Below are 23,271 nucleotides of genomic sequence, written 5' to 3' on the forward strand. Positions count from 1 at the left end.
ACCTGGGTTTGATTCCTTGGTACCACATACATAGAAAAAAAGCTGGAAGTGGTGCTGAGGCTCAAGTGGTAGAGCTCTAGCCTTGAGAAAGTCCAAGGACAGTGCTCAGGCCCTGAGTTCAAGACCTAGGATTGGCAAATAAAATAAAACAAAATGAAAGAATTTCACACTAAAAGAATGTCACACTAGAGAACTTGCTAGGAATACAAGAAGGAACCAGAAGTGATGTGAATTTGATTTCTTGAGAGCCCGGTGTGCTGGTCAGTTAGAGGGGGGACCCCCCCCCCACCCGCCTGAGACTGTTGAGGGGGCGGGGCCAGTCAAGACTGCGAGGAAGAACTAATCAGAACTCAGCGAAGGCGGGGCTAAACGCAGACGGGGTGGGGCTGAGATGAAGTCATCACTAGGGGCGGGGCTGGTGGAATCCGGTCCGTGGTTGCAGTTCCATGGGCAGCCACCAGGGGGCACTACAAGTGTGTGTAAAAACAGCCTCAGGTCTAATGTCAAAGGGTCTGGGGAAAGGCTGCCTTCTTAAAAGGAGTTCAGACCTCTTCTGAGGTGTCAGAGACCCCTCCCCAGTCCTTCAGTGGGCCATGGGCTCCCACCCCTACCTACAGATCTTTTATTTATCCTTTGTGTTCACAGATACAGTTAAGCATCAGGCAATCCACCAAGGAAATGGGCAAATCCCTGCCTTCCTGGACCTAACTTTCTGGCAGAGGAAATAGGCTAAATAAATAAATAAATAAATAGATGAGTGGCTCGTGCCTGTCATCCTAACTACTCAGGAGGCTGAGATCTGAGGATCAAGGTTCAAAGCCAGCCTGGGGCAGGAAAGTCTGTGAGACTCTTATCTCCAAGGAACCAGGAGAAAACTAGAAGTGGCGCTGTGGCTCAAAGTGGTAGAGCAGCAACCTTGAGCAAAAAAAATTAGAGACGGTGCCTGGGCTCTGAGTTCAAGCTGTGGTACTGCGTGTGCCAACTACTCAGGAGGCTGTCATCTGAAAATCCTGTTTCAAAGCCAGCCTGGGCAGGAAAGTCCATGAGACTTATCTGCAGTTAATCACCAGAAAGCTGGAAGTGGAGATGTGGCGCAGATGGTAGAGCACCAGCTGACAGAGAAGCTCAGGGACAGAAGCTCAGGTCCCAGGACCAGCAAAAACTAACATAATTAATTAAAATAAAATAATAAATGAAAGAGAAAACTAGTAGGCCATGACTACAATCTCAGCTACTCAGGAGGCACAAGGATTGAGGATCATAGTTTAAAGCCAGCCCAGGCAAAATATTTCTGACACCCTCATCTCAGCTAATAGTCAAATGTGGAGCTTCAGGCCTTTAATCCCAGTGAGGAGTTGAAAAGAAGAGAATCACAGTTCTGGCCTAAGCAAAACAAGACTAGAGCAAAATGATCTGGGGAGGAGACTCAAGTGGTAGAGTACCTGGCTGGCAAGCACAATTGCTCAAGTGCAAGCCCCTATAGTGCTAGGAAAGAAAGAAAAAGAAAACCCATCTTGGATTGAGGCTCTAGCTTAGCGGGAGAACGCTTGCCTGTGTGCCTATGGCCCTGGATGCTAATGCTAGTCCTTCAAGTAAACATTAATAAGAATAAAAGCAAAAGCAAACGGAACTTATTTACCCATATCTGAAATTCTTCCATAAACACAGGTGAACTTTGACGTCTCTAGAGGGCACTGGTATTTAGAGCTAAGATGCAGCTCCTTTCCCTCCTCCCAGGGTCTTCCAAAACATGTAAACATGCCAGGTAGACATTACAACCAAAAGCCTTAACCACTTCATAATTGCTGCAGGGAAGGCAGGCTGAGGCTGGCAGAGTAAGGGCGACACCTAGTGGTAGAACTTGGTTAGTTCAAGAAGAGAGTGTGTGTGTGTGTGTGTGTGTGTGTGTGTGTGTGTGTGTGTGTGTGTGTGTGGAGTGCTTGCTTAGCCTACTCGAAGACCCTGGTTCGATGCCTCGGTACCACATACTTGGAAAAAGCCAGAAGTGGTGCTATGGTTCAAGTGGTAGAGTTAATTGCTTTGAGAAAGCCCAAGGACAGTGCTCAGTTCCTGAGTTCAAGCCAGAACTGGCAAAAAAAGAAAAAAAAAAAAGATAAATCAGTTAAGTACTGGCCTTAAGGATAAATTTTAAAGGAATTCCAAAACACACATACAAAATAAAAACCCCAGCCAAGGCCGGGAGTCAGAGACTATAATCCTAGCTAAGGTTGAGATCTGAGGACCATGGTTCAAAGCCAGGCTGGGGAAGAATGTCCATGACATTCTTATCTTCAATGAACCACCAGAAAACTGGAAGTGGTGCTGTGACTCAAAGTGGTAGAGCTCTAGCCTTGATCAAAATAGCTCAGGGACAGCCCCCAGGCCCTGAGTTCAAGTCCTACAGCTGACCAAAAAACTAAAACAAAACAGCCAAGATACAATTTTTTTAGTGCAATATTTTAAGAAAACCAAAATGAATTCTAAAATGAAATCTAAGCCGGGCACTGGTGGCTTGTGCCTGTCATTCTAGCTACTCAAGAGGCTGAGATCTGAGGATTGTAGTTCCGAACCAGTCCGGGCAGAAAAGTCTCCATGAGACTTCTATCTCCAATGAACCACTAAATAAGCAAAACAAAACTGGAGGTGGTGCTGTGGTTCAAGTGGTAGAACTCCAGCCCTGAGCACAAAGAAGCTCAGGCCTGAGTTCAAGCCTTACTCAGTCTGCCTTATCTCAATCTTGGAGGCATCTGAGCGTGCCTGTCAGGTATTTCCAGGGAGTTGGGATTCAGGAGATTCGGGTTGTTGTCATGGGTGCCTAAATCTCTGCATGCATAACGATGTAGCTTTGCAGAGCCAAATTTGACTTGTCTCTAAGTGACTTAGAATATTTAATGCAGCTGAAGCTATAGAAAGAGCTGTAAGGCTGTGCTGTTTAAAGGAAAATGATGAGACGTCTGTACGTGTTTGGTAGGGATTCAAATTCTCGAATATTTTCTGCTGGTACTGGGGCTTGAACTCAGGGCTCTGGTGCTGTCCCAGAGCTCTTTCACTAAAGGTTAGTGTTCTGCCACTTTGAGCTACAGCAGTACTTCTGGTTTTTTGGTGGTTCATTGGAGATCAGAGTCTCATGGACTTTGCTGGCCCAGTTGGTTTTGAACCATGATCTTCAGATCTCAGGTCTCCTGAGTGGCTAGGGTGACAGGCGTGAGCTACACACAGTGTGCAGCTTTTTTGTGTGTGTGTGTGTGGGAGGTCATGGGACTTGAACTTGGCCTAGGCACTGTCCTTGAGCTCTTCAGGTCAATGCTATTACCCTACCCTTAGGCCTGGGCACTGTCCCTGAGCTCTTCAGCTCAAGGCTACCACCCTACTCTTGAGCTAAGCCCCACTTCCCATTTTCTAGAGGTTAATTGAAGAGTCTCAGGTCCTTTTGTGCCCGGGCTGGCTTTGAACCTTGATCCTCATATCTCAGCTTCTTGAGTAGCTAGGATTACAGGCGTGAGCCATGGCACCTGGCTTCAGTGAGCAACTTTTGAGCAGCTTTGTAGAGTTATAAAATCCACCTGTTGACGTATTACAGCTCAATATGTTTTCATAAATGTACCGAGTTACGCAACCACCACTCCAACCCAGTTTCAAGAAATTTCTGTCACCCCCACGTGAGGACTCCTGCAGTCCAAAATCTCCTCTGTCCCTGTCAATTTTCTGGATACTTTGTCTAAGTGGAATCATAAAATATGTGTCCTTTTCTGTTGAGCTTCTGTCACTTAGCAAAATACTTTGAGGTTCATCTACTTTGTGGTATCTGTATGTGAATGCTTTCTCCTCTTTGTTGTTTTCCCTCTTAGTCCTGGGGCTTGAACTCAGGGCCTGGGCACTGTCCTTGGGCTTTCTCAAGGCTAGAGCTCTACCGCTTGAGCCACAGCATCCTTCTGGTTTTTTTCTGTGTATGTGGTACTGGGGAGTTGAACCTGGGTCTTCATGCATGCTAGGCAAGCACTCTACCACTAGGCCACACTCCCAGCCCTGCTTGTTGCTTTTAAGTCTAAGAGACATTCCTTGGTGTTGCTATAGAGCCTTCATTTAGTCCTTTTCCAGGTATGGACATGTGGTTTCATTCATTATGGAAAGCGCTGCTCATGAATATTCATGACCATGTCCTCTGATTAAATATTCTTTTTTTTTCCTTTTTCTTTCTTTCTTTTTTTTTTTTTTTTTTTGTCCAGTCTTAGGCTTGAGCTCAGGGCCTGAGCACTGTCCTCGGATTTTTCTCAAGGCTAGAGCTCTACCACTTGAGCCTCAGCACCACTTCTGGCTTTTTCTAAGTATGTGGTACCAAGGACTCAAACCCGGGTCTTCCTGCATGCTAGGCAAGCACTCTACCACTAGGCCAAACTCTGGGCCTGATTAAATATTCTTTGTGGGGGCGGCAGGAGGAGATGGAATTGTTGGGCCTAGTTGCAAGTCTCTAGTTAAGAAATTGCTTGAGCCAGGCGTCTGTGGCACACACCTGTAACCCTAGCTATTCAGGAGGCTGAGATCTGAGGATTGCAGTTCAAAGACTCTTATCTCAAGTAGTAGAGCGATAGCCTTGAGCTGAAGAGCTCAGGGACAGCATTCAGGCCCAGAGTTCAAGTCCTATGACTAAAGTCAATGAGACCCTTCCCTCCAATGAGCCGGCAGAAAGAGCCAGAAGTAGATCTGTAGCTCAAGTGGTAGAGTGCTAGTCCTGAGTACAAAAAGAGGAAGAGGAGGAAGAGGTGAGGAAGTTAGATCAGTTGTAAGCTGCTTATGGAGCATGCAGAAGGCTTTGTTGGGGGGAGAAAAAGAGAGAGAGGAAGGAGGAGGAGGAGGTCAGGTACCTGTAATCCCTCAGGAGGCTGAGACATGAGGATCGTGGTTCAAAGCCAGTTCAGAGAGGAAAGACGGTGAGACTCCAGTGAACCACCAGAAAACTCACAGTGGAGCTGTGGCTCAGGTGGTAGTGCAAAAGAAGCTCAGAGACAGTGCCCAGGCCCTGAGTTCAAACCCCAGGGCTGACAATAAACAACCAAGTAAATAAACTGAAATAGGGCAGAGGCTGGAGAGTGGTTAGGGGCCCAGATGTCTGGAGAGGGTGAGGGAAAGTGCGAAATATAAAAATACAAAATCCTGCAGCACTGGCTGAGGTCTCTGGGGAGCCCGCCCCAAGGCAAGGCATGCTGGGTGTTTCTGGGGATTGGGGATTGACTTGGAGGGGTTTGGTCAAACCCTGTGGCCAGGAAATCCCCAGATGAGCTGGTGGGACAGAGCAGAGAGGAGGGGTGAGGAGCAGAGGGGAGAGACATGCAGTTTTCCTTAGGTGCCTTGCAGAAGGATAATCCCCGCAATCAATCAATCAATCAGTCAATCAATCAATGTCTAGGATGCTTTAATCCTCTTTTCTGTTTTCTTTCTGTTGGTCATGAGGCTTGAACTCAGAGTCCAAGCTCTGTCCCTGGGCTTTTTTTTTCCACTCAGGGCTAGGCGCTCTACCACTTGAGCCACAGCGCCACTTCTGCCTTTTTCTGTTTCTTTTTTGGTGGTGGTTAATGGGAGATCAGAGTCTCACAGACTTTCCTTCCCCGGGGTGGCCTTGAACCGAGAATCCTCAGACCTCAGCCCCCTGAGTGGCTGAGATGAACCGGCCAGGGCCACCGCACCAGGCCTCCTCCCCCCTCCCCCGTCCTGTCGCCTCCCAGCCGCAGTCAGGCATGTCTGGCCGCTCTCGGTGACTGGACAATAGTAGGTGTTAAATAAACCTCCGAAGCACCTGTGAGCTGCGCGGCCCCTGGGTGGTGGAGGACGCGCGCGCGGCGGGCGCGGAGAGGTCGTGGCCGGGGGGTGGGGGTCCCCCGGGGGAGCCCCGCAAACGGCCCGCGACGACCCCCACTTCCCTGCCATCGCCCCCCCCCCCCAGCTTGGCGCCGGTCCCCCCTCTGCCAGCCCTGGCCGGCGGCGGCGGCCGCAAAGGCTGAGTCATGGCCGCCTCCAGACGGCGGGCGACGGCGCGGGGTGACGCGGGGACGCCGGGAGGGGGCAGAGCGGCGGCCGGACGCCCGGACCGAGCCCCGCGGCCCGCCGGGCCCGAGCCCCGCCCCGCCCAGGGCCCAGTCCCGCCCGGCCCCAGGTTCGAGTTCACCATCCCGGACTGGGGATGGGGCGGGGGGAAGGGGGCGACCCAGCCCTGCCCCGGGGACCTGGTCACCCCGCGGGGCCCGCGCCGGCCCGGGAGCTCCCCAGCTCCACCCGGGGTCCCCCCCCCCCCCCGCTCGAGCCCCCCTCCGAGCGTACGGGGGTCCCGTCCCTCCCCTGGGAGCGCACGAGGGCGCCATCTGCCTGGGAGCGCGTGGGGGCGCATGTGCGTCCTGAGCGCATGGGGGTCCCGTCTCCCCCCGGAGCCCATGTGGGTCCCGTCCCCCCCGGAGCGCATGGGGGTCCCGTCCTCCCCGGAGCGCATGGGGGTCCCGATCCCCCCCCCGAGCGCATGGGGGCCCCGTCCTCCCCCGGAGCGCATGGGGACCCCGTCCTCCCCCGTGGCGCATGGGGGTCCCGTCCCCCCCGTGGCGCATGGGGGTCCCGTCCCCCCCTCCCCGCGTGCTTGGGGCCCTGTCTGTCCCCTAGAGCGCACGGAAGTCCTGTCTCTCCCCCAGAGTAAGGGGGTCCCGTCTCTCCCCCGTGTCCCTCCGCGTTTGGGGGAGCCCTCGCTGTAGCAGGTGGGTGGAGACGTGCTGACCCCCACTGCCCCCTGCCAGCTCCGGGGGGGGGGTCGTGATGGGCCGCACCCCCTCTCCAGGGTGGGGTCTCCGCAGGGCCCCGGGAGACCCTCGGGGGGAGGGGATGGGAGCCCCCCCGGGAGGGACAGACTTAGAAAGTGGGGGGTCCCCCACCTGCTGGCCCCAGAGGAGGGGGTGCGGAGGCCGGGGTGGGGGCGCCCCCAGACCCCCGCCAGGCTCGGGGCGGGAGCCGTGACGTCAGGCGGCTGGAAGTGCCCGGCGCGGAGGCGGGGTGCGGGAGGCGGGGTGCAGGGGGGCGGGGGGCCAGCGCTTTATAAGCGGCGCCCGCGAGGCGCCCAGCCGCAGCCCGCGTCCCGGGTGGCCCCCAGACCGTGGTGGACCGCGGGGGGTCCCCGCTCTGCCTCCGTCTCGGGGGGTCCCCCGTTCCCCTCGCGGGGCGGCGCACGGCTGGGTCGAGGGGTCCCCCCTCGCGGGGCGGCGCACGGCGGGGATCGAGAGCGGGGGGGGGGGCGGCGTCTTCCTCCTCGGGGTCCCCCTCGGCGCCGGGGGGCCGGCGGGGCATGCGGCGGGGCCGCGATGTCGGTGCCGCTGCTCAAGATCGGGGCGGTGCTGAGTACCATGGCCATGGTCACCAACTGGATGTCGCAGACGCTGCCCTCGCTCGTGGGGCTCAACGGCACCGCGCCCCGCGCCGGCTCCTCCGAGAAGATCGTGAGTGCGCGGGGGGGGGGGGGGGGCGCGGGCCACCCGTCACCCCGTCACCCCCGGTCCCCGCAGCCCCCCAGGACCCGGCCGTGGCGGGGCGGGGGCGGAGGGAGCCCCGAGACCCCTCCGCGGCCCCCCGCGGCTCGCCGTGCCCGAGGGGAGGAGGAGGAGGAGGATAGGGGGGTCCATTATGAACGGAGCCGGGCTCCCTCCAGCTCCCCCCCACACACACCCCGGGAGGGGGGCGGCCAGGGCTGCGGAATGGAGCGGGTCCCAGCGGAGTGGGGTGCCAGGGGGAGGGGGACCCCGGGAGAGAGGGGGCGGGTGGTCTGGGGAGGGGGCGGCTCCGCCTGTCTCGGCACACTTCCTCCCTCTCTCAGTCTCCCCCTCTCTCCCCTGTCTGGTCTCCATCCCTGCGGCGCTGTCTCAGACTTTGCACCTCTCTCTCCGCTGTCTCTCCTCTCCCTCCCAAGTGCCAACTCTTTCTGCACCCCCCCTCGAGTTGCCCACCCTGGCTGGCAGGTGTGTGGGTGGGGGGTGGGGATGGGGCCACCCCCTCCCCTCCCCCTCGGTGTCCTGGCTTCCCCTCTCTTCAGAAGGAAGGGGGCGCCCCCCTTGCAAACTCGCCCCAGCCCGGCCCCTCCCCACCTGCCCCAATGTCTTTGCACGATTCACCCCAATACAAGGCAAGGGCCCAGGCCGTGCCAACCCCCCCACCTATCTATCCCCCCCCAACCATTACACTGCTCCTCCCAGAAAGAAAGGGGGCTCGGCTCGCTCAGGGTGCACACAAGTATTTGTGGGGGGCTCTGCCCAGAGGTGGTCCTGAGCTGGACACAAGGTGCAAGTTCTCACACTGGAAGCCACTAGATGAACCCAGAGTGTGTGTGTGTGTGTGTGTGTGTGTGTGTGTGTGTGTGTGACATGGAGTGACATTGCCAGGCTCTGTCTGGGCATGTGTGTGTATGTTGCTGCCTGTGTCTTGGGGTATGCATAGATATGGGGGAGGAGACTGAAGCCAGAGCCAAGTTCCCCTCTCTCTCCTCCCGAGTGTGAGTGTGTCCATGCACGCACACATGCGTGCCCCTGTGCAAACACCGGCGCTGGCATGTAGACTGTGTGCACACACAAGTCTCCGAACTGGAATTGTGTGTGCACATGCATGGAGGCGCGTGCCACTGTGTGCCAATAAGTCTTTGCCAATGGGTTTGCTGTCTTGGCATGCACATCATGGCCCTCGTGCATGAGTGACAGGGGATTCCGTAAGTGTGTCAGTGTGCACGCGTGGCATGTTTTCATGTGTGCAAGTGTACATGAGAAGGCCCCGGTGCCTCTGCTCTGGCGCCTTTGTAGCTGGGTTGATTCTTGTCACCTGCTGAAGGCTGGTGTCGTGTGTGTCCCCTCCTCCTCCTGTGCCTTGCCAAGGGGATTTGTGGGTGAGGTGAAAATACCAAACGATTGCCGGTGGGTCCTGGGATGGGGCTGTGACACGAGGGGTTCTGAGGAGTCTGAGAAACTACCTTTCCCGCCCCCCAACTTTCTCCATGCACCTCACACTGATCAGAGAGGAAGTCTCCAGTGACTGCTGTGGGGAGAGTCCTGCTGTCCGGATTCCCGTCCATCCATCCATCCAGGCATCCACCAGCTCGTCTCGTGCCCAGTCTGTCTTTCCATCCATCATCCATCCCTGCACCCAGCCATCATCATTCATCACCTGTCGCCCATCATCCATCATCCATCCTTTCATCAATCTCTCTACTCATCCATCCATCCATCCATCCATCCTGCAACCATCTCTGTACCCACCCAGCCATCCACGCAGCCTTCTTTCCACTATCCATCATCTATCGTTCAGCCATCCATCTGCCCAGGCACCGAGTTTCTTTAGCCCAAGTCTACCATTCTACCACTAGACCCACAACACCACTTCCAGCCTTTTCTGTGTATGTGGGACTGAGGAATCGAACCTAGGGCTTCATGCATTCTAGGCAAGCACTCTACCACTAAGCCCTATTCCCAGGCCTTCATTTTATGTCTCCAACAGAACTACCCAGCACCGCGTGTGTGTCCAACATGTTGTATTGGAAAGTTCCCAGTCTACTGCCTTTCATAGCAGATGATCAGTTAGTGGTAGCATTTTGAGTTAACTATATCTGGGGTTGAATTCGAGCCTGCAATTTAGTAGCTGTTATGACCCCTGGGGGAAATTATTTAATCTCTCTAAACTTCACTTTGCTCATTAGTCAAGGAGAACTGAGTCTATCCTACCCCCTGGGTAGTGTGTGTGTGTGTGTGTGTGTGTGCGCACACACATATGCCAGGACTGGGGCTCGAACTTAAGGCCTGAGCACTAGCCCTTAGCCTTTTTTTTTTCTTTTGGCCATCTACCATTTGAGCCACATCTCCACCTCCAGCTTTTGGTTGGTTCACTAGAGATAAGCGTCTCACGGACTTTTCTACCCAGGCTGGCATTGAACTACGGCCGTCAGATCTCAGCTTCCTGGATAGCTAGGATGACAGATGGTTATCGCCGGTGCTCAGCTGGAATAAATACTTAAGTGTGTCTAAATCCAGTTTACTTCCTGGGGACTGAGGAGAGGGAATGGGCGCAGCAGGCAGGCACACAGTAGGTGCTCAGTGAGAGATGGTGGGATGGCCGCGAAGGCTAATTTGGGAGAGGCAGATGGATTTAGAAATCTCAGCAGCGTGAATTCCCTCTCCACTCCATTATCCACACAAGCAGTTTCTCCCCCACCCCCACTCCCAAGCATGGAGAAGACCAAGCCGGAGGAAGCCTGCCCCTGCCTCCAGCTTTGGGTCCTTCCCAGCCATAAACCATCTCCGCTGGAGGAGAGCCTTTGGCAGAACGGCTTCTCCCTGGAGATTGTAAATCCTCCAGCAGTCTTCATGCTGGCAGCCCTCTTGCCAGGCTGTCTGCCATTCCAGAGCCTGCAGCAGGTCTACCTGTATCTTCTGCCTTCTGCCTTCCTCCAGTCTCCCTCTCAGCTTTGTGAGGACTGCAGGGAAGGGAGGAGAAGAAGGGCAGGGGTGTTTCATTTAGGGAGCACCTTCTTGTTCCCAGAAAGCGTGGGAAATGTTTAAGCAGCCTTCAGCACAGGCCTCTTCAGTGCTTTCCCAATCAATACCAAAGCCCAAGCTTGAGCATGAGGCCCTGATTTCAAATCCCAGTTCCACAAAAGAAGGAAGTGGGAGGGAGGGCAGGAGGAAGAGACCTAAGCTCAGGTTGGGCCCACCTATAATCTCAGCTACACGGGAGGCAGAGATAGGAGAATCTCTTCTCCTCCTCCTCCTCCTCCTCCTCCTCCTCCTCCTCCTCCTCCTCCTCCTCCTCCTCCTCCTCCTCCTCCTTCTTCTTCTTCTTCTTCTTCTTCTTCTTGTTCCTTCTCCCCCTCCTCCTCTTCTTCTCCTTCTCCTTCTTCTTCTTCTCCTTCGTCTTCCTCTTCTTCTGTCATGGAGTTTGAACTCTGGGCTTGGTCGTTGTCCCTGAGCTCTTTAGCTACTGCCCTACCCCTTGAGCCACAGCCGCACTTCCCGTTTTCTACTAAGGGATTGGAGTTAAGAGTCTCACGTTCTTTAGGGCCCAAGCTGGCTTTGAATCGTGATCCTCGGATCTCAGCCTCCTGAGTAGCTAGGATTACAGGTGTGAGTCACCCTGCCTGGCTTCACAGTTCCATTTCTGGCTCTTTGGTGGTTCGATGGAGATAAGAGTCTCACAAACTTTACTGACCAGGCTGGCTTTGAACCTCCTGAGTATCTGGGCTTACAGGCGTGAGTCATGAGTGCCCGGCTTATCTTATGTTTTAACATAAGCATTGAAGCAATAAAAGAGGGGGCACATCACCCCTCCCCGGCCCCAGAGCTTCCCCTCACCCCAGAAGCAAAGCAGAATCTGCAGAATCTGAAGGAAGGGAGGAAGGGTATCTAGAGAGAAAGTTACAGGCAGAAGCATGTACAAAAGTCCTGGGGTAGAAATGAGAATTGTACTAAAGTTCAGTCTTGACTAGTACAGTATGGGTGAGGGGGAGATTAAGAGCAGATGAGGGAAGGAAGTGCCTAGAGTCATAGCTTCATGGGGAGATGTCTTGTAGGTACTTTAAATTGGATGTCTGTATACTGCCTGGCCTCTCCTTGTCCTCTTTTTTCTGATTGTACCTCTAACAGATTTTGTATTGCTGACTTCTTTATCTTGTCTGAGCTGGGCACAGTGGCAGGCACCTGTAATCCTAGCTACTTAGGAGGCTGAGATCTGAGGATCACAGTTCAAAGCCAGCCCAGACAGTAAAATCCATGAAACTCATCTTCAATTAACCATCAACGAGTCTGAAGTGGGGCTGTGGTACAATCGGTAGAGTGCTGGTCTTGAGCATAAAAGCTTGGGGATAGTGCCTAGGTCCTGAGTTCAAATCCAGGACTGGCGTGCGCGCGCGCGCGCGCGCACACACACACACACGTATCTTCATGGATTCTCCATATCATATAAGGTCCTGTCCTGTAGGTGGGGCTTTTGTTTTACTCATTTGTTTTCAAGCCATTTGGTGACTGTTAGTCACAGTGTCTAGTCTGCAACCTTAGCATATAGTAGGTGCTGAGTAAATACTAGTTAAATGTATGCATGAAACAGAATGAATGCTATGGAGGGTTGTCTGCAGGAGAACAATACTAAGAGCAGGGCATAATAGGACATGCCTAGAGTCCCAGCACACAGGAAGTTGAAGCAGGAGGATGTTGTTGAGTTTTAAGGCCAGTGATGAGAGCCTAACTCAAAAACAACAAACGATAACACAGGCATGCACGCTTCTCCAGGTGTGTGAGGATGGGAGCTGGACCAGAGTCAAGGTCAAGGAGGTGGAAAGCAGCACCTGACCCCCAGCAACCATGTTTACCTGTTCTCAGCTGTGGACAGCTGGCTTCTGCTAAGTGACAAGATGCAGACTCAGTGCCTATTTGTAGGGGGCGTGGTTTGGGGTTGTGACTCACTGCCGGGGGTGTGGCTGTTTGGTGGGGGCGTGGCCTGTGGTGGGGCGTGGTTGGGTTGTGGGTGTGGCCATACGACTGGGTATGGGTTTGTACTGGGCGTGGCTTTGTCATGGGGCGTGGCTTCCAGGTATAGGACTTGCCTAGCCTGTGGGAGAGAAGCCCTGGATGTCCTCTGTAGGTCAAAAAGCCCTGACTAGAGCCTCCGCCAAGATCCTAGCTCAATCCCATCAGCAGTCCCTGTGACATGGCATGGTATGGGTAGTGACAGGGATATTTCCAGAACGTTGTGGGGGCAGAGGAGAGGTACCAAAACCAGCCTGGTTGCAATGGAATTTTCCTGGAGGTGGTGATGCCTAAATTGAGTCCTTACCCCTCCCCCCCAACAAATGCTAGGCAAGCACAGACCCACATCTCCAGCTCCTTAATTGAGTCTTAAAGTCTGAAAGGACTTTAAGCCAAGTGAAGGGAGAGGCAGTCACCCTCCAGAGAGAAGGAAGAGAGATGGAAGTCTCAGTGGCAAGAGGCGACCGGCATCCTATAGGGCAAAGGGAAAATTGCAAGCAGACCAAAGTTTTGAGATAGGTGTGGAAATGTCCCGGGTGGTCAGAGAGGTTCCAGTACGCAGAGGAATTTGGCCAGAGATGTTTAGGGCGTCGTCTTTAGTTCCGTAAGATGAGAGTGTCGCTGGGATCTGGTGGCTCACGTTGGTAATCAACTCAGGAGGCTGGGTGTGATCATCTAAGTTCCTGCCTAGGCAGGAAATTCATGACTCTCTTAACTCCAGTTAGCCAGCAAAAAATGCCAGAAGGAGACATGGAACTGTGGTTCAAGTAGTAGAGCACCAGCTTTGAGAGAAAAACCCAAGGGACAGGGCCCAGGCCCGGAGTTCAATCACTAGTACTAGCACAGACACAGACACACACAGACACTACACACACACACACACACACACACACACACAGTCACTCTCAGTGACCATGGGTGGTTATCTCTCTGTTTTTTTATTTTTTTTATTTTTGCCAGTCCTGGGCTTGAGCTCAGGGCCTGAGCACTGTCCTTGGACTTTCTCAAGGCTAGAGCTCTACCACTTGAGCCTCAGCACGACTTCCAGCTTTTTTCTATGTATGTGGTACCAAGGAATCGAACCCGGGTCTTCGTGCATGCTAGGCAAGCAACTCTACCACTAGGCCAAACTCCCAGCCCTATTTCTGTGTTTTAATGTGTATCTCTCTCTTCCTCTGTCTCTGAGTTTATCTCAGTCTCTGCTTCCCTGTGTCTCTTTGGTTTCTGATTGTCTCTCGTTTCTCTTGGACATCTCTATGTGTCTATGTTTGCCTGCCTGTTGCATCTGTCTATCTCTCTGGGATTTTTTCTTACCATAGGCTCTTGCCAGGAAGTAGGAGGTGTGTGTGTATGTGTGTGTGTGTGTGTGTGTGTGTGTGTGTGTGAGAGAGAGAGAGAGAGAGAGAGAGAGAGAGAGAGAGAATGAACAAATCTCAAACTTGTGAGGTCTCCTGACAGGAAGAAGTAGATGAGTGGTTGAGGATGAAAGCCCCAGAGAGTTTGGTGTGTGTGTGGTGGGGAGGGGTGTCTGATCCCCTGGGACACTTGAGAATGAGCTCAGATGGGAGCAGGGAGTGAAAATGTGCACCCAAATTCCCATTCCTTCTGCTATCCCTGTCCTGTCACGGCCACCCCGGAAGCTGTGTCTTTAGGACCCAGACACCCAGCGCTGGCCTCCAGGAGAAACAGCTCGACCACAGCTGCAGCTTATTCAGAACAAGGGAGATGATTGTGCAGGGAGGGGGTGAGGAGGGAGAGGAGGGGAGGGCGCCAGGGCCACAGAGGAATCAGAAACGAGTGTGGCTGCTGTGAGCTGTGGATGGGTGGGGGTGGAGGCTGGGGAGCTGAGGAGAGCAGGCGATGGAGGCTGGAAAAGACAGTGGAAAATCTGTCTGCCCAGCCATGGTTCCATCTGTCCCATTTCTGGTCCTCTCTGCTGCAAACTTTCTTTGCTTGTCTCTTCCAGTGTTTCAGAGCGGCCCTCAGTCTCTGCCTCTTGTCTCTTTCTCCCTGCTCAGAGTGGGCCTTCCTCCTCGTCCCCTGTCACCTCAGGTGTCATTATCAGAAGCACACCCACAGAGCGCACCCCAACCCTCTGCCTAGTCCTCTTTCTTATCTTTTCATTTCAGTCCTCCTCCAGGGCCAAGAGATAAATAGAGGTGACAAAATTCCCCGGAAACAGATGGAATCGTGTCCTTCAATAGAAGGATATTTGTAAAGATATCTCAATTAGAACTAATTAATGAAGCGAGCCACTTCCCCTTGCCCTGCGGTTCCTCTGGCCTCCCTCGAGAGGGACCCAGCCAATGAATGGATGGCGGAGGGTGGTAGCTCACTCCAGCTGGATGATTAATTTATCACAGCCTGCTCCCTGTGGCCCCATCCATCCATCTGGAAGGGTAAGGTGGCCAAGGGGTGCAGGTGGCAGCTGGCCACCTGCCTGACCCTGAAGTGTGCTCAGGCTTGTGGAAGGGAGGGCTTTGAACCTGACTGAAGAGAAGGTCCTGTCTGGAAGGGCTGGGCGGGGCTCACAAGTCTGGGCGGGGCCAGAAGGGGCGTGGTTTTATGGATGGGACAAATTGGGGGTGTTTACACACCAACTCCTGGGCTTGGCATCGCTCTGTGGCGGGGATGCCAGAGACATGAGGGGATCTACAGCTTTTGGGAAAATCCATGGAAGAACCTCAAACTACACACTGAGTCACGCCCCTCCCCCAGCTCCAGTCCCTGCGGCACTGGAGGGTCAATCGGGTTGAGTTTCAGGTCTTTCTTTGTAATTTTTTTTTTGTTTTTATAAGTCTTTGAGATGGGGGTCTCACTGTGGAGTCCAGAGTAGCCTTGAACTCACGATCCTCCTGTCTCAGCCTCCCAAGTGCTGGGATTAAAGGTGTGAGTCACCCTATCTGGTGGTCCCGAAGCTCTTGATGTACGGTTTGCTCTGCTGTCTTTGGGGGCTTTTCTCCCACTCATGACTTTAGAGCCCCCAGTTTCCTCCTTGGAAATCCGTCTTCCTGTTAGACCCCTGAGGGTCACTAAGCCTCATCCCTGCTCCCCATCCAGAGGCTGGCCCACCACAAAGGGAAAATGTTATCTCTCCATTACACTGTCTAGCTACCAAACGCGTATGTTTTAGCCCAGTGTATGATTGAAGCCGTTCATGCTGTAACTTTATAACCCGTGCGATTCAGATCTGATCTGTGCTGGTGGCTCACCACGGTCGTCTTCACTACTTAGGAGGTTGAGACCTAGATGCTCTTGATTCAAAGTCAACCTGGAGAAGAAAAGACCCAGAATCTCCATTGCCAGTTAACCAGCAAAAAGCCAGGCTGGAGGCATGGCTCAAGTGGTAGACCACGAGCTAGGAGCAAGGAAGCTGAACAGCATGAGGCCCTGAGTTCAAACCAGCAAACAAACAAAATCCCTTAGTGTATCAGTTGCTCCAGAGAGTAGCACAGCCTTCAGCGCCATGACAGGTCTGTTGTCCCAGCCCTCACTGTAAATGACAGGTGAGAAGCCACCCCCAGTGTGGCACCCATCAGTGTGGCACAGCTCTGGGCACAATGCCAGATCTAGAGATCCAGCTGTAAATGTGACCCCCTGGGGGTGCCTGGGTCCCTAACTATCTGGAAATGGGACTGTGGATGTGACACACACAGACATTAGGTTTGGTGAGAAGGAAGGATTTGCTGCTTCTCTGACTTCAGCTGGGGCTGACTCCATTAGCCCTTGTGAGCACCACGTGACCCCAGCAGGACATCAGAACCCCAGCTGGCCTTGGGGATCCCAGCAGGACACCCAGCTTATTAGTAAAACATCAGCTCTGCGGGAACACTTCAGCCCTCACCGCAACGCTAATGAGCTGGCTAGGAAGCCACTAGGCAGTTGGCAGAGGGTGCACAAATGTCACCTCCCCCTGAGAGGAGTGTAGTGTTTGCCGGTGCTGGCAGGTGGGTGCAAGTGACATCCGGGTGACACATGCAAGGGCACAGCTGTCCCATTTTTGTTTTTTAACCAGTGTGTGTGTGTGTTTTTTTTTTAACCAGTCCTGGGCTTAAGCTCAGGGCCAGATTTTTCTCAAGGCTAGAACTCTACCACTTGAGCCTCAGCACCACTTCTGGCTTTTCCTAAGTATGTGGTACCAAGGAATCGAACCCTGGTCTTCGTGCATGCTAGGCAAGCACTCTACCACTAGGCCAAGCTCCCGGCCTCCGTTTTTTGTGTTTTAGTGGTACTGGGGTTTGAACTCAGGGCATCGGGCTCTGGGTGAGCCACACCCTTCTGCCACCAGAGCCACACCCTCTACCACTCAGCCATGCCTGGTCACCAGCCATGTCCCCACCGCTGAGCCAGGCCCTATCATTGAGCCACGCCCCCTTTAACCACGCCCCATTAGTAAGCCACACCCCTTACCACTTGTGCCACGCCCACCTCATAAGCCACGCCCCCAGCTTTAGGCCACACCTCCAGCAGAGCTTCACTTCCAACTCCTTTTTCCAGTTCCGGTCTTCTTGTCTCGTGCCTGAGATGGGCTTAGACTGCCATCCTCTGATCTGTGCTCCTGACATCCCGACATGACAGGGCCACCACACCCCACCACTGACATGGAGTCTTTTCCATCTTGGTGCCCCTGATGGCCTAGAACTGTGATTCTCGCTTTCCCCATGGACTCCTCCTAAGTAGATAAGCTAGTGCCCAGCTTTGCTGTTCTTGAGCATTCACCGACAGGTGGAATGCGTGTGGCTTTTGAGTGGACATAACATGGACACGGCCAGCGTGCAGGGGGAACCCTGGTTATTCACAGGGAGGCGTTTTCCTGTGGGAGGAGTGTGTTTCATGGTGTGGTTGTGCCATTCGTGAGGTATGGGCAAAGTAAGGCAGGCTGCCTGTTGTCCCTGGGGCACCAATGAGCACAGAAGAGTTAACTAGACGAAGATACACTCAGATGTAGAGATTCTCACAGAGCTGTACACACTCACAGGACAGCTGGCCCCTGGCCTCTGATCGTTTGCTTTAGGATTTTACAACTTCAGATGGTGTAAAAGCGATGAATATTCAGTACAGAATTGTTGTGTGTTATTGGTCGTGGGCCTTGAACTCAAGACCTGGGTGCTGTTCCTAAGCTTTTCCACTTAAGGTGGTAAGAGTCTCATGGACTTTTCCTGCCCAGGCTGGCTTTGAACCTTTGTCCTCAGATCTCAGCTTCCTGAGTAGCTAGGGTTACAGGTGAGAGGCACCGGTGTCTACTTTGCTGTGCATTTCTGTCTGTACCCAGTCTTCCGCAATAACACAAAGGTCATGTCCTCCCATCTGTCCCCCTATGCTCAGAGCCTGGATAAATGTATACACATGACTACTCACACCTGTGTCCAGATAGTCCATAATGTCCCAAGCATGGACGCCTGCTGAAGTCACACAATCCTAGTGTATTGGGGGACCTCAATAACCAAATCTTCAAAAGTCCCTGGGAACACCTGGCAAAATTAGCCCTCAAAGATAACAATCGGAGAGGGTGTGGCTCAGTGTCAGGGGTGGGGCTTGGGGTGGGGCGTGTTTAGCTGTTGAGGCGGGGTTCCACAGTAGAGGCGTGGCTCTGTGATGTAGCACTTGCCCTGTAAGCCCTGGGTTCAGTCCTCATTACTGCAAAACAAACCAAAACAAAAGCCAGCAGGGGCAGCCTGGGGGGTGCCTGCAGCTCTTTCCAGAGAACCATGAAGGGACATTTGAGTCAAGCAAGAGACTAAGGGTGGGAGGCATAGCTCAAGTGGTACAGCACGACTCCCATGAGTCAGGCCCTGGGTTTGAACCTCAGGCCCCCAAAGTAAATCATAGAAATAATATAGACGCATATATATGGCCTATCTATCTATCTGGCGTCACCACTGCCACCTAAGGATACAGAACTGTGAGCCGGGTCTCCCCTCACCTGAGTCTCTTCCCTCTCTCCTTGGGATTAATTATGAGCTGATGCCTAGAAAGATGCCTGGTGTGAGGCAGAGCCAGGTGCAGTTAAAAGCCTCATTAGCACAAGCTTCTTTATCATCACAGACATGAATACAGTTCCTAACAATTCAGTCTTATTTCCAGACTCTTCCTCCATCTCCCCCATCCTTTTATCAAAGAGGGGTGTCCTTTCACCCCCGAAAGGATCTCCATCCATTTTTTTTTTTTTTGGTGGGTCATGGGACTTGAACTCTGGGCCTGGGTGTTGTCCCTGAGCTCTTCAGCTCAAGGCTACCGCCCTACCCCTTGAACCACAGCACCACTTCCCCTTTTTTAGTGATTAATTGGAGATAAGAGTCTCACGGTCTTTAGTGCCTGGGCTGGATTTGAACCACGATCCTCAGATCTCAGCCTCCTGAGTAGTTAGGATTACAGACCTGAGCCACGGTCTGACTGAACTCCACCTTTTCTTTCTGACATCTCTTGTCCTTTTTCCTTTCAGCCTGGGGATTCTGAGTGTTGTGATTTGTGACTAGAAAGTGCATGGGTTGAAAGCCTGCTCTGTGACTGGCTCACAGGGGGTTCTGACATCATCCGTGGACTTATCCATTGGTGGATTCACAGTTGAAGGGCATCTTGGGGGGGGCGGGGTGGAGACCACAAAAGTGTGGCCTGGTTGGAGGAAGTCACAGTTTGGTCAGTTGGGCCAGAGATTCTGAGATGGATCTCTGCCCATTAAACTTAGGTCATTGAAGCTGAGCATCTTCTCACAGAAAGGAGGGATTCTACTACACTTTCCCTCCAAGGCAAATATATGTCCCCAAGATAAGTTTTCTCCCTTAAACATTTTCCTTAAATGCATTTTGTGCTGAAAGGAGCCATTTTCCCAGGATACATTTCTTCCTTGAAGACATTTCTACTCAGGAAGGCCAAGAGCTGAGAACTGCAGTTCAAAGCCAGCCTAGGCAGGAAAATCCATGGGACTTTTATCTCCAATCAATTAGCAAAAAATGACAGCAGTAGAACTGTGACTCAAGTGATAGAGCACTAGCCTCTAGCAGAAAAGATCAGAGGTAGCTCTCAGGCCCTGAGTTCAATTCCTGAAATTGGCACAAATTTAAAAAAAAAATTAAAAATTCAATGTCAGCTTTGAGGCATTCTCTCAAAAAAAAACCCCAAAACACAAAAAAACCCCAACCAGCCAGTCAACCAAGCAAACCAGTAAAAGTAAACCAACAAGTGAATAATGAGAAAAGTTGCGCTCAAGAAAGAGTAATTGAATATGCAAATGAGATTGTCTGGGTGGGATTCCCTAAAAGGCAGAGGGGAATCCAAACAAAACTAGCTCATGAGCTGGCTGCTTGTAATCCGAGCTATTCAGGAGGCTGAAATCTGAGGATTGTGGTTCTATACCAGCCTGGACAAGCAAGTCTGGGAGACTATTTTCGATTAACCCCCCAAAGCTGGAAATGGCCCTGTAGCTCTTGAGCTGGAGAGAGAAGGGCCAAGAAAAGGCGACAGTTGATTGGCTATGCCTTGGCAGAAAATGTCTGCAATTTATGAAGGCCAGGACAGGCAGGAAGTGATGGGTGGACCCGAATTGTCCCAGTTAGCATGGGCCAGTGGACTTGTCATAGTGCCATCATGAACAAAGCAACTGAGGCTGGGGACAGCTCAGATGGGGGCAACTTCCATTTGGCATGTTCTCCTAAAGACCCCAGCTTTTGGCCTTGCATTGCCTCACAAATGCTTTCTAACAATTGAACCATACTTTCAACTTTTTTTTTTTTCTTGCTTTAAAGTCTTTAAATTTTTATTTTTTTTTTAGCTTTATTTGTGCTGGTCCTGGGATTTGAACTCTGGACCTGGGCACTGTTGCTGAGCTTCTTTTTTTGCTCAAGACTAGTGCTCTACCACTGGAGCCATGGTGCTACTTCTGGCTTTTTCTGTGTTTAATTGGAGATAAGAGTCTCAGGAACTTTGCTGTGTGGGCTGGCTTTGAACTATCATCCTTAGATCTCAGCATGAATCTTATTTTTTTTTTTTGTGGGTCATGGGGCTTGACCCTTCTAAGGGTTGAGATTATAGGCATGTACCACCATGCCCAGCTAAGGTCTCTCAAGTCTTTTTCTTCTTTAGTCAGTTATGGGACTTGAACTCTGGGCCTAGAAGCTGTCCCTGAGCTCTTCAGTTCCAGGCTAGCTCTTTACAACTTGAGCCACAGCGCCATTTCCAGTTTTCTGGTAGTTAATTGGAGATGAGTCTCACATTCTTTAGTGCCCAGGCTGGCTTTGAGCTTTGATCCTCAAATCTCAGCCTCCTGAGTAGCTAGGATTACAGGTGTGAGCCACCACGCCCAGCTTTCTCAAGTCTTTTGGTGTGTGTGTGTGTGTGTGTGTGTAATTTGTGATGAAATGCAAATGTTCTGAACTACTTACACTCCCAGTTTTAAAATACCCAAATCTTGAAGAATAACATGTATATTAACTTGTGGCGAAAACCCTGTAATAATAATCCTTGAGAAAGAACCATAAATCCATGTTAATGAATTTCAGATAATCACATTGGAAGGATAAAATCCTCTTACTCTCATTAATCCGGGTGTGGGGGGGCTCGTCAATCATGGGTGATAAATATTCAAAGGCTTGAGAATTTGGAGGAGAAGGGTGTTGGGGGCGGGGTGCTGAGTTGGTTTCTGCCTAGTGCAACTAGAGCAGGGGTGGACCCGGGTAGTGAGACAGACAAAGCTTGGCTCAGGTCCTAAGATGTGGAGAATAAATTCCCAAGTCCGGTCTGGTACCAGTGGCTCATGCCTATAATCCTAGCTACTCAAGAAGCTGTGACCTGAGGATTTCAGTTCGAAGCCAGCCCTGGTAGAAAAGTCTATATATTTTTTTTATTTCTAATTAACCAACAAAATGTTGGAAGTGGACCTGTGATTCAACTGGTAGAGAGTTAGCTTTGAGCAAAGAGACTTAGAGACAGGGCCTATGCCCTGAGTCTCAGGACCAATACACACACACACACACACACACACACACACACACACACACACACACACACACACATATTCCAAGCCTTAGGACCAAACAGAAATGCATCCCCAAGGGTGTTGCATACTCTTTGGTTGAGAAGGAACCAGACCAAGATCAAACCCAATCCTGGGTAGACCAGACTGGTTTGGGTTTGAGGAAAGACACAGGGTCAAATCCAAGGTCTGTGTGGATCAGAACTGGAGGGAGTTGGCCAGGTTTGGCTTAAACTTTAGATAGACAAGACCAGCCTGGCACGGATGGCTCACATCTGGCATCCTAACCACTCAGGATGCTGAGATGTGAGGATCCTGGTTCAGTGCCAGCCTGGGTAGGAAAGTCCATGAGACTCCTGCTTCAAATCAACCACCAGAAAACCAGAAATGGCACTGTGGCTCAGAATGGTAGAACGTTAGCCTTGAGTGAAAGAGCACCCAGGCCTTGCGTTCAAGCCCCATGACTGACAATAAATAAAATGATGTGTACTTGTAATTCCAGCCCCCTAAAAGGCCTGTGGGGGGGAGGATAGGAGGCTTGGCAAGCAGGAGGCTTTGAGTTCAAATCCAAGTAACACACACACACACACACGCAGAGGAATTGGAAAATTTATCAACAGTTTCACTCAGTACTGCTGTGTCTTACTTGGAGAACACATGCACACACACATGCACACACAGTCTGCTCCATAGGGCCCAATCCTTTGCTTCTGTTTATTTTGGGGATGAGGACCAAACCACAAATACCTTCTTCTATCAACCTCCCCCCACACCATTCCTCCTTGTCCTGGGCAGGTCCCAGGGTGTCCAGTTTCCACGCAGAGCGAGAGCTGCAGCTAGGGAACAGCGCCTGCCCTGGGCTCAAATGAGTGGCAGTGTTTTTCCACAGTGTGGGGGGGATTGGACCATGGCCTCAAGGATGTTGTCTTTCCCCTTCCTGCCAGGACAGCTGAAAGTGAAGGGGGAATCCCAGGGAGCAATCCACACAGACCCCAGGCCTCCCCTTCCCCCAGGGACTCTCTGCTTCCCCCCACCCCTCTGCCAGCCCACTCCTCTCTCTCAGCTCAAATGTTCCCAGGCAGCAACCTCATGAATATGTATAAGGGCCTGGCAGTGAAGCAGATAAAAAAAAAAGCATTTGGAATTTATGAACCAAGATCCATCTATAAATAACAGGCCTATGGTAGAAGGGGAGCTCTGGCTCAAGTGGTAGAATGCCAACCTTGAGGAGAAAAGCTAAGGGACAAGGCCCAGGCCCTGAGTTCAAGCCCCGGGACTGGCACACACACACACACACACACTGAGAACAGAATGAGAGAAGAAAGTCTTCGTGCTGTGTTCCTGTAACACATTACCTGAGGCTGGATGGTTTATAAAGAGAAGAAAAAAAAATAAGCCATGGTGCCTGCCTGTCACCCCAACATTTGGGAGGCTGAGGCAGGAGGATTATGAGTTCTAGGCCAGCCTGGGCGTCATACCACACTGGACTCCTCCATTCATTCTTTTCACCTGCTTGCTCTGTCCCACCATGTGCTAAAGTTGGCTCTGGAACTGGAAAGTGTGGGGATGGGGGCGTGGCTTGTTGGTAGGCGGGGCCGCGGGGCGGGGCTTGTCTATGCGACGTAGATCAATGGGGAAGGGCGTGGCTAAGTCCGGGGGTGTGGCTTGTGACTGGGCCTGGCTCACTGGCAGCGTGGTAGAGCGCGGGTAGGCTTACTTCTTCATGACAGCCTTCTGGAAAGAATTAACCAGGGGAATTCCCCCATTAACCCCAATAATTTC

At 52.3% G+C, this 23,271-nt stretch overlaps 1 protein-coding gene across 2 annotated transcripts in view; it reads left to right on the forward strand.

Annotated features, from left to right (window-relative positions):
- Olfm2 (olfactomedin 2) overlaps window positions 1-23,271 on the forward strand; it is a 45,203-nt gene that overhangs the window by 1,451 nt on the left and 20,481 nt on the right. Inside the window, exon 1 of one of the 2 annotated variants that reach the window (XM_090337009.1) lies at window positions 7,285-7,466. The exons of the other annotated variant lie outside the window; for it this stretch is intronic. Within the exon in view, the coding sequence (XP_090193135.1) occupies window positions 7,332-7,466 (135 nt within the window). The 5' untranslated portion in view covers window positions 7,285-7,331. Of the gene's footprint in view, window positions 1-7,284; window positions 7,467-23,271 lie in introns of those variants that run through there. 2 annotated transcript variants of the gene reach the window in all.

This window comes from Megascapheus bottae, chromosome 1 (genome assembly GCF_031878675.1).
Source record: "Megascapheus bottae isolate mThoBot1 chromosome 1, mThoBot2.hap1, whole genome shotgun sequence".
Classification (NCBI taxonomy): Eukaryota; Metazoa; Chordata; class Mammalia; order Rodentia; family Geomyidae; genus Megascapheus; species Megascapheus bottae.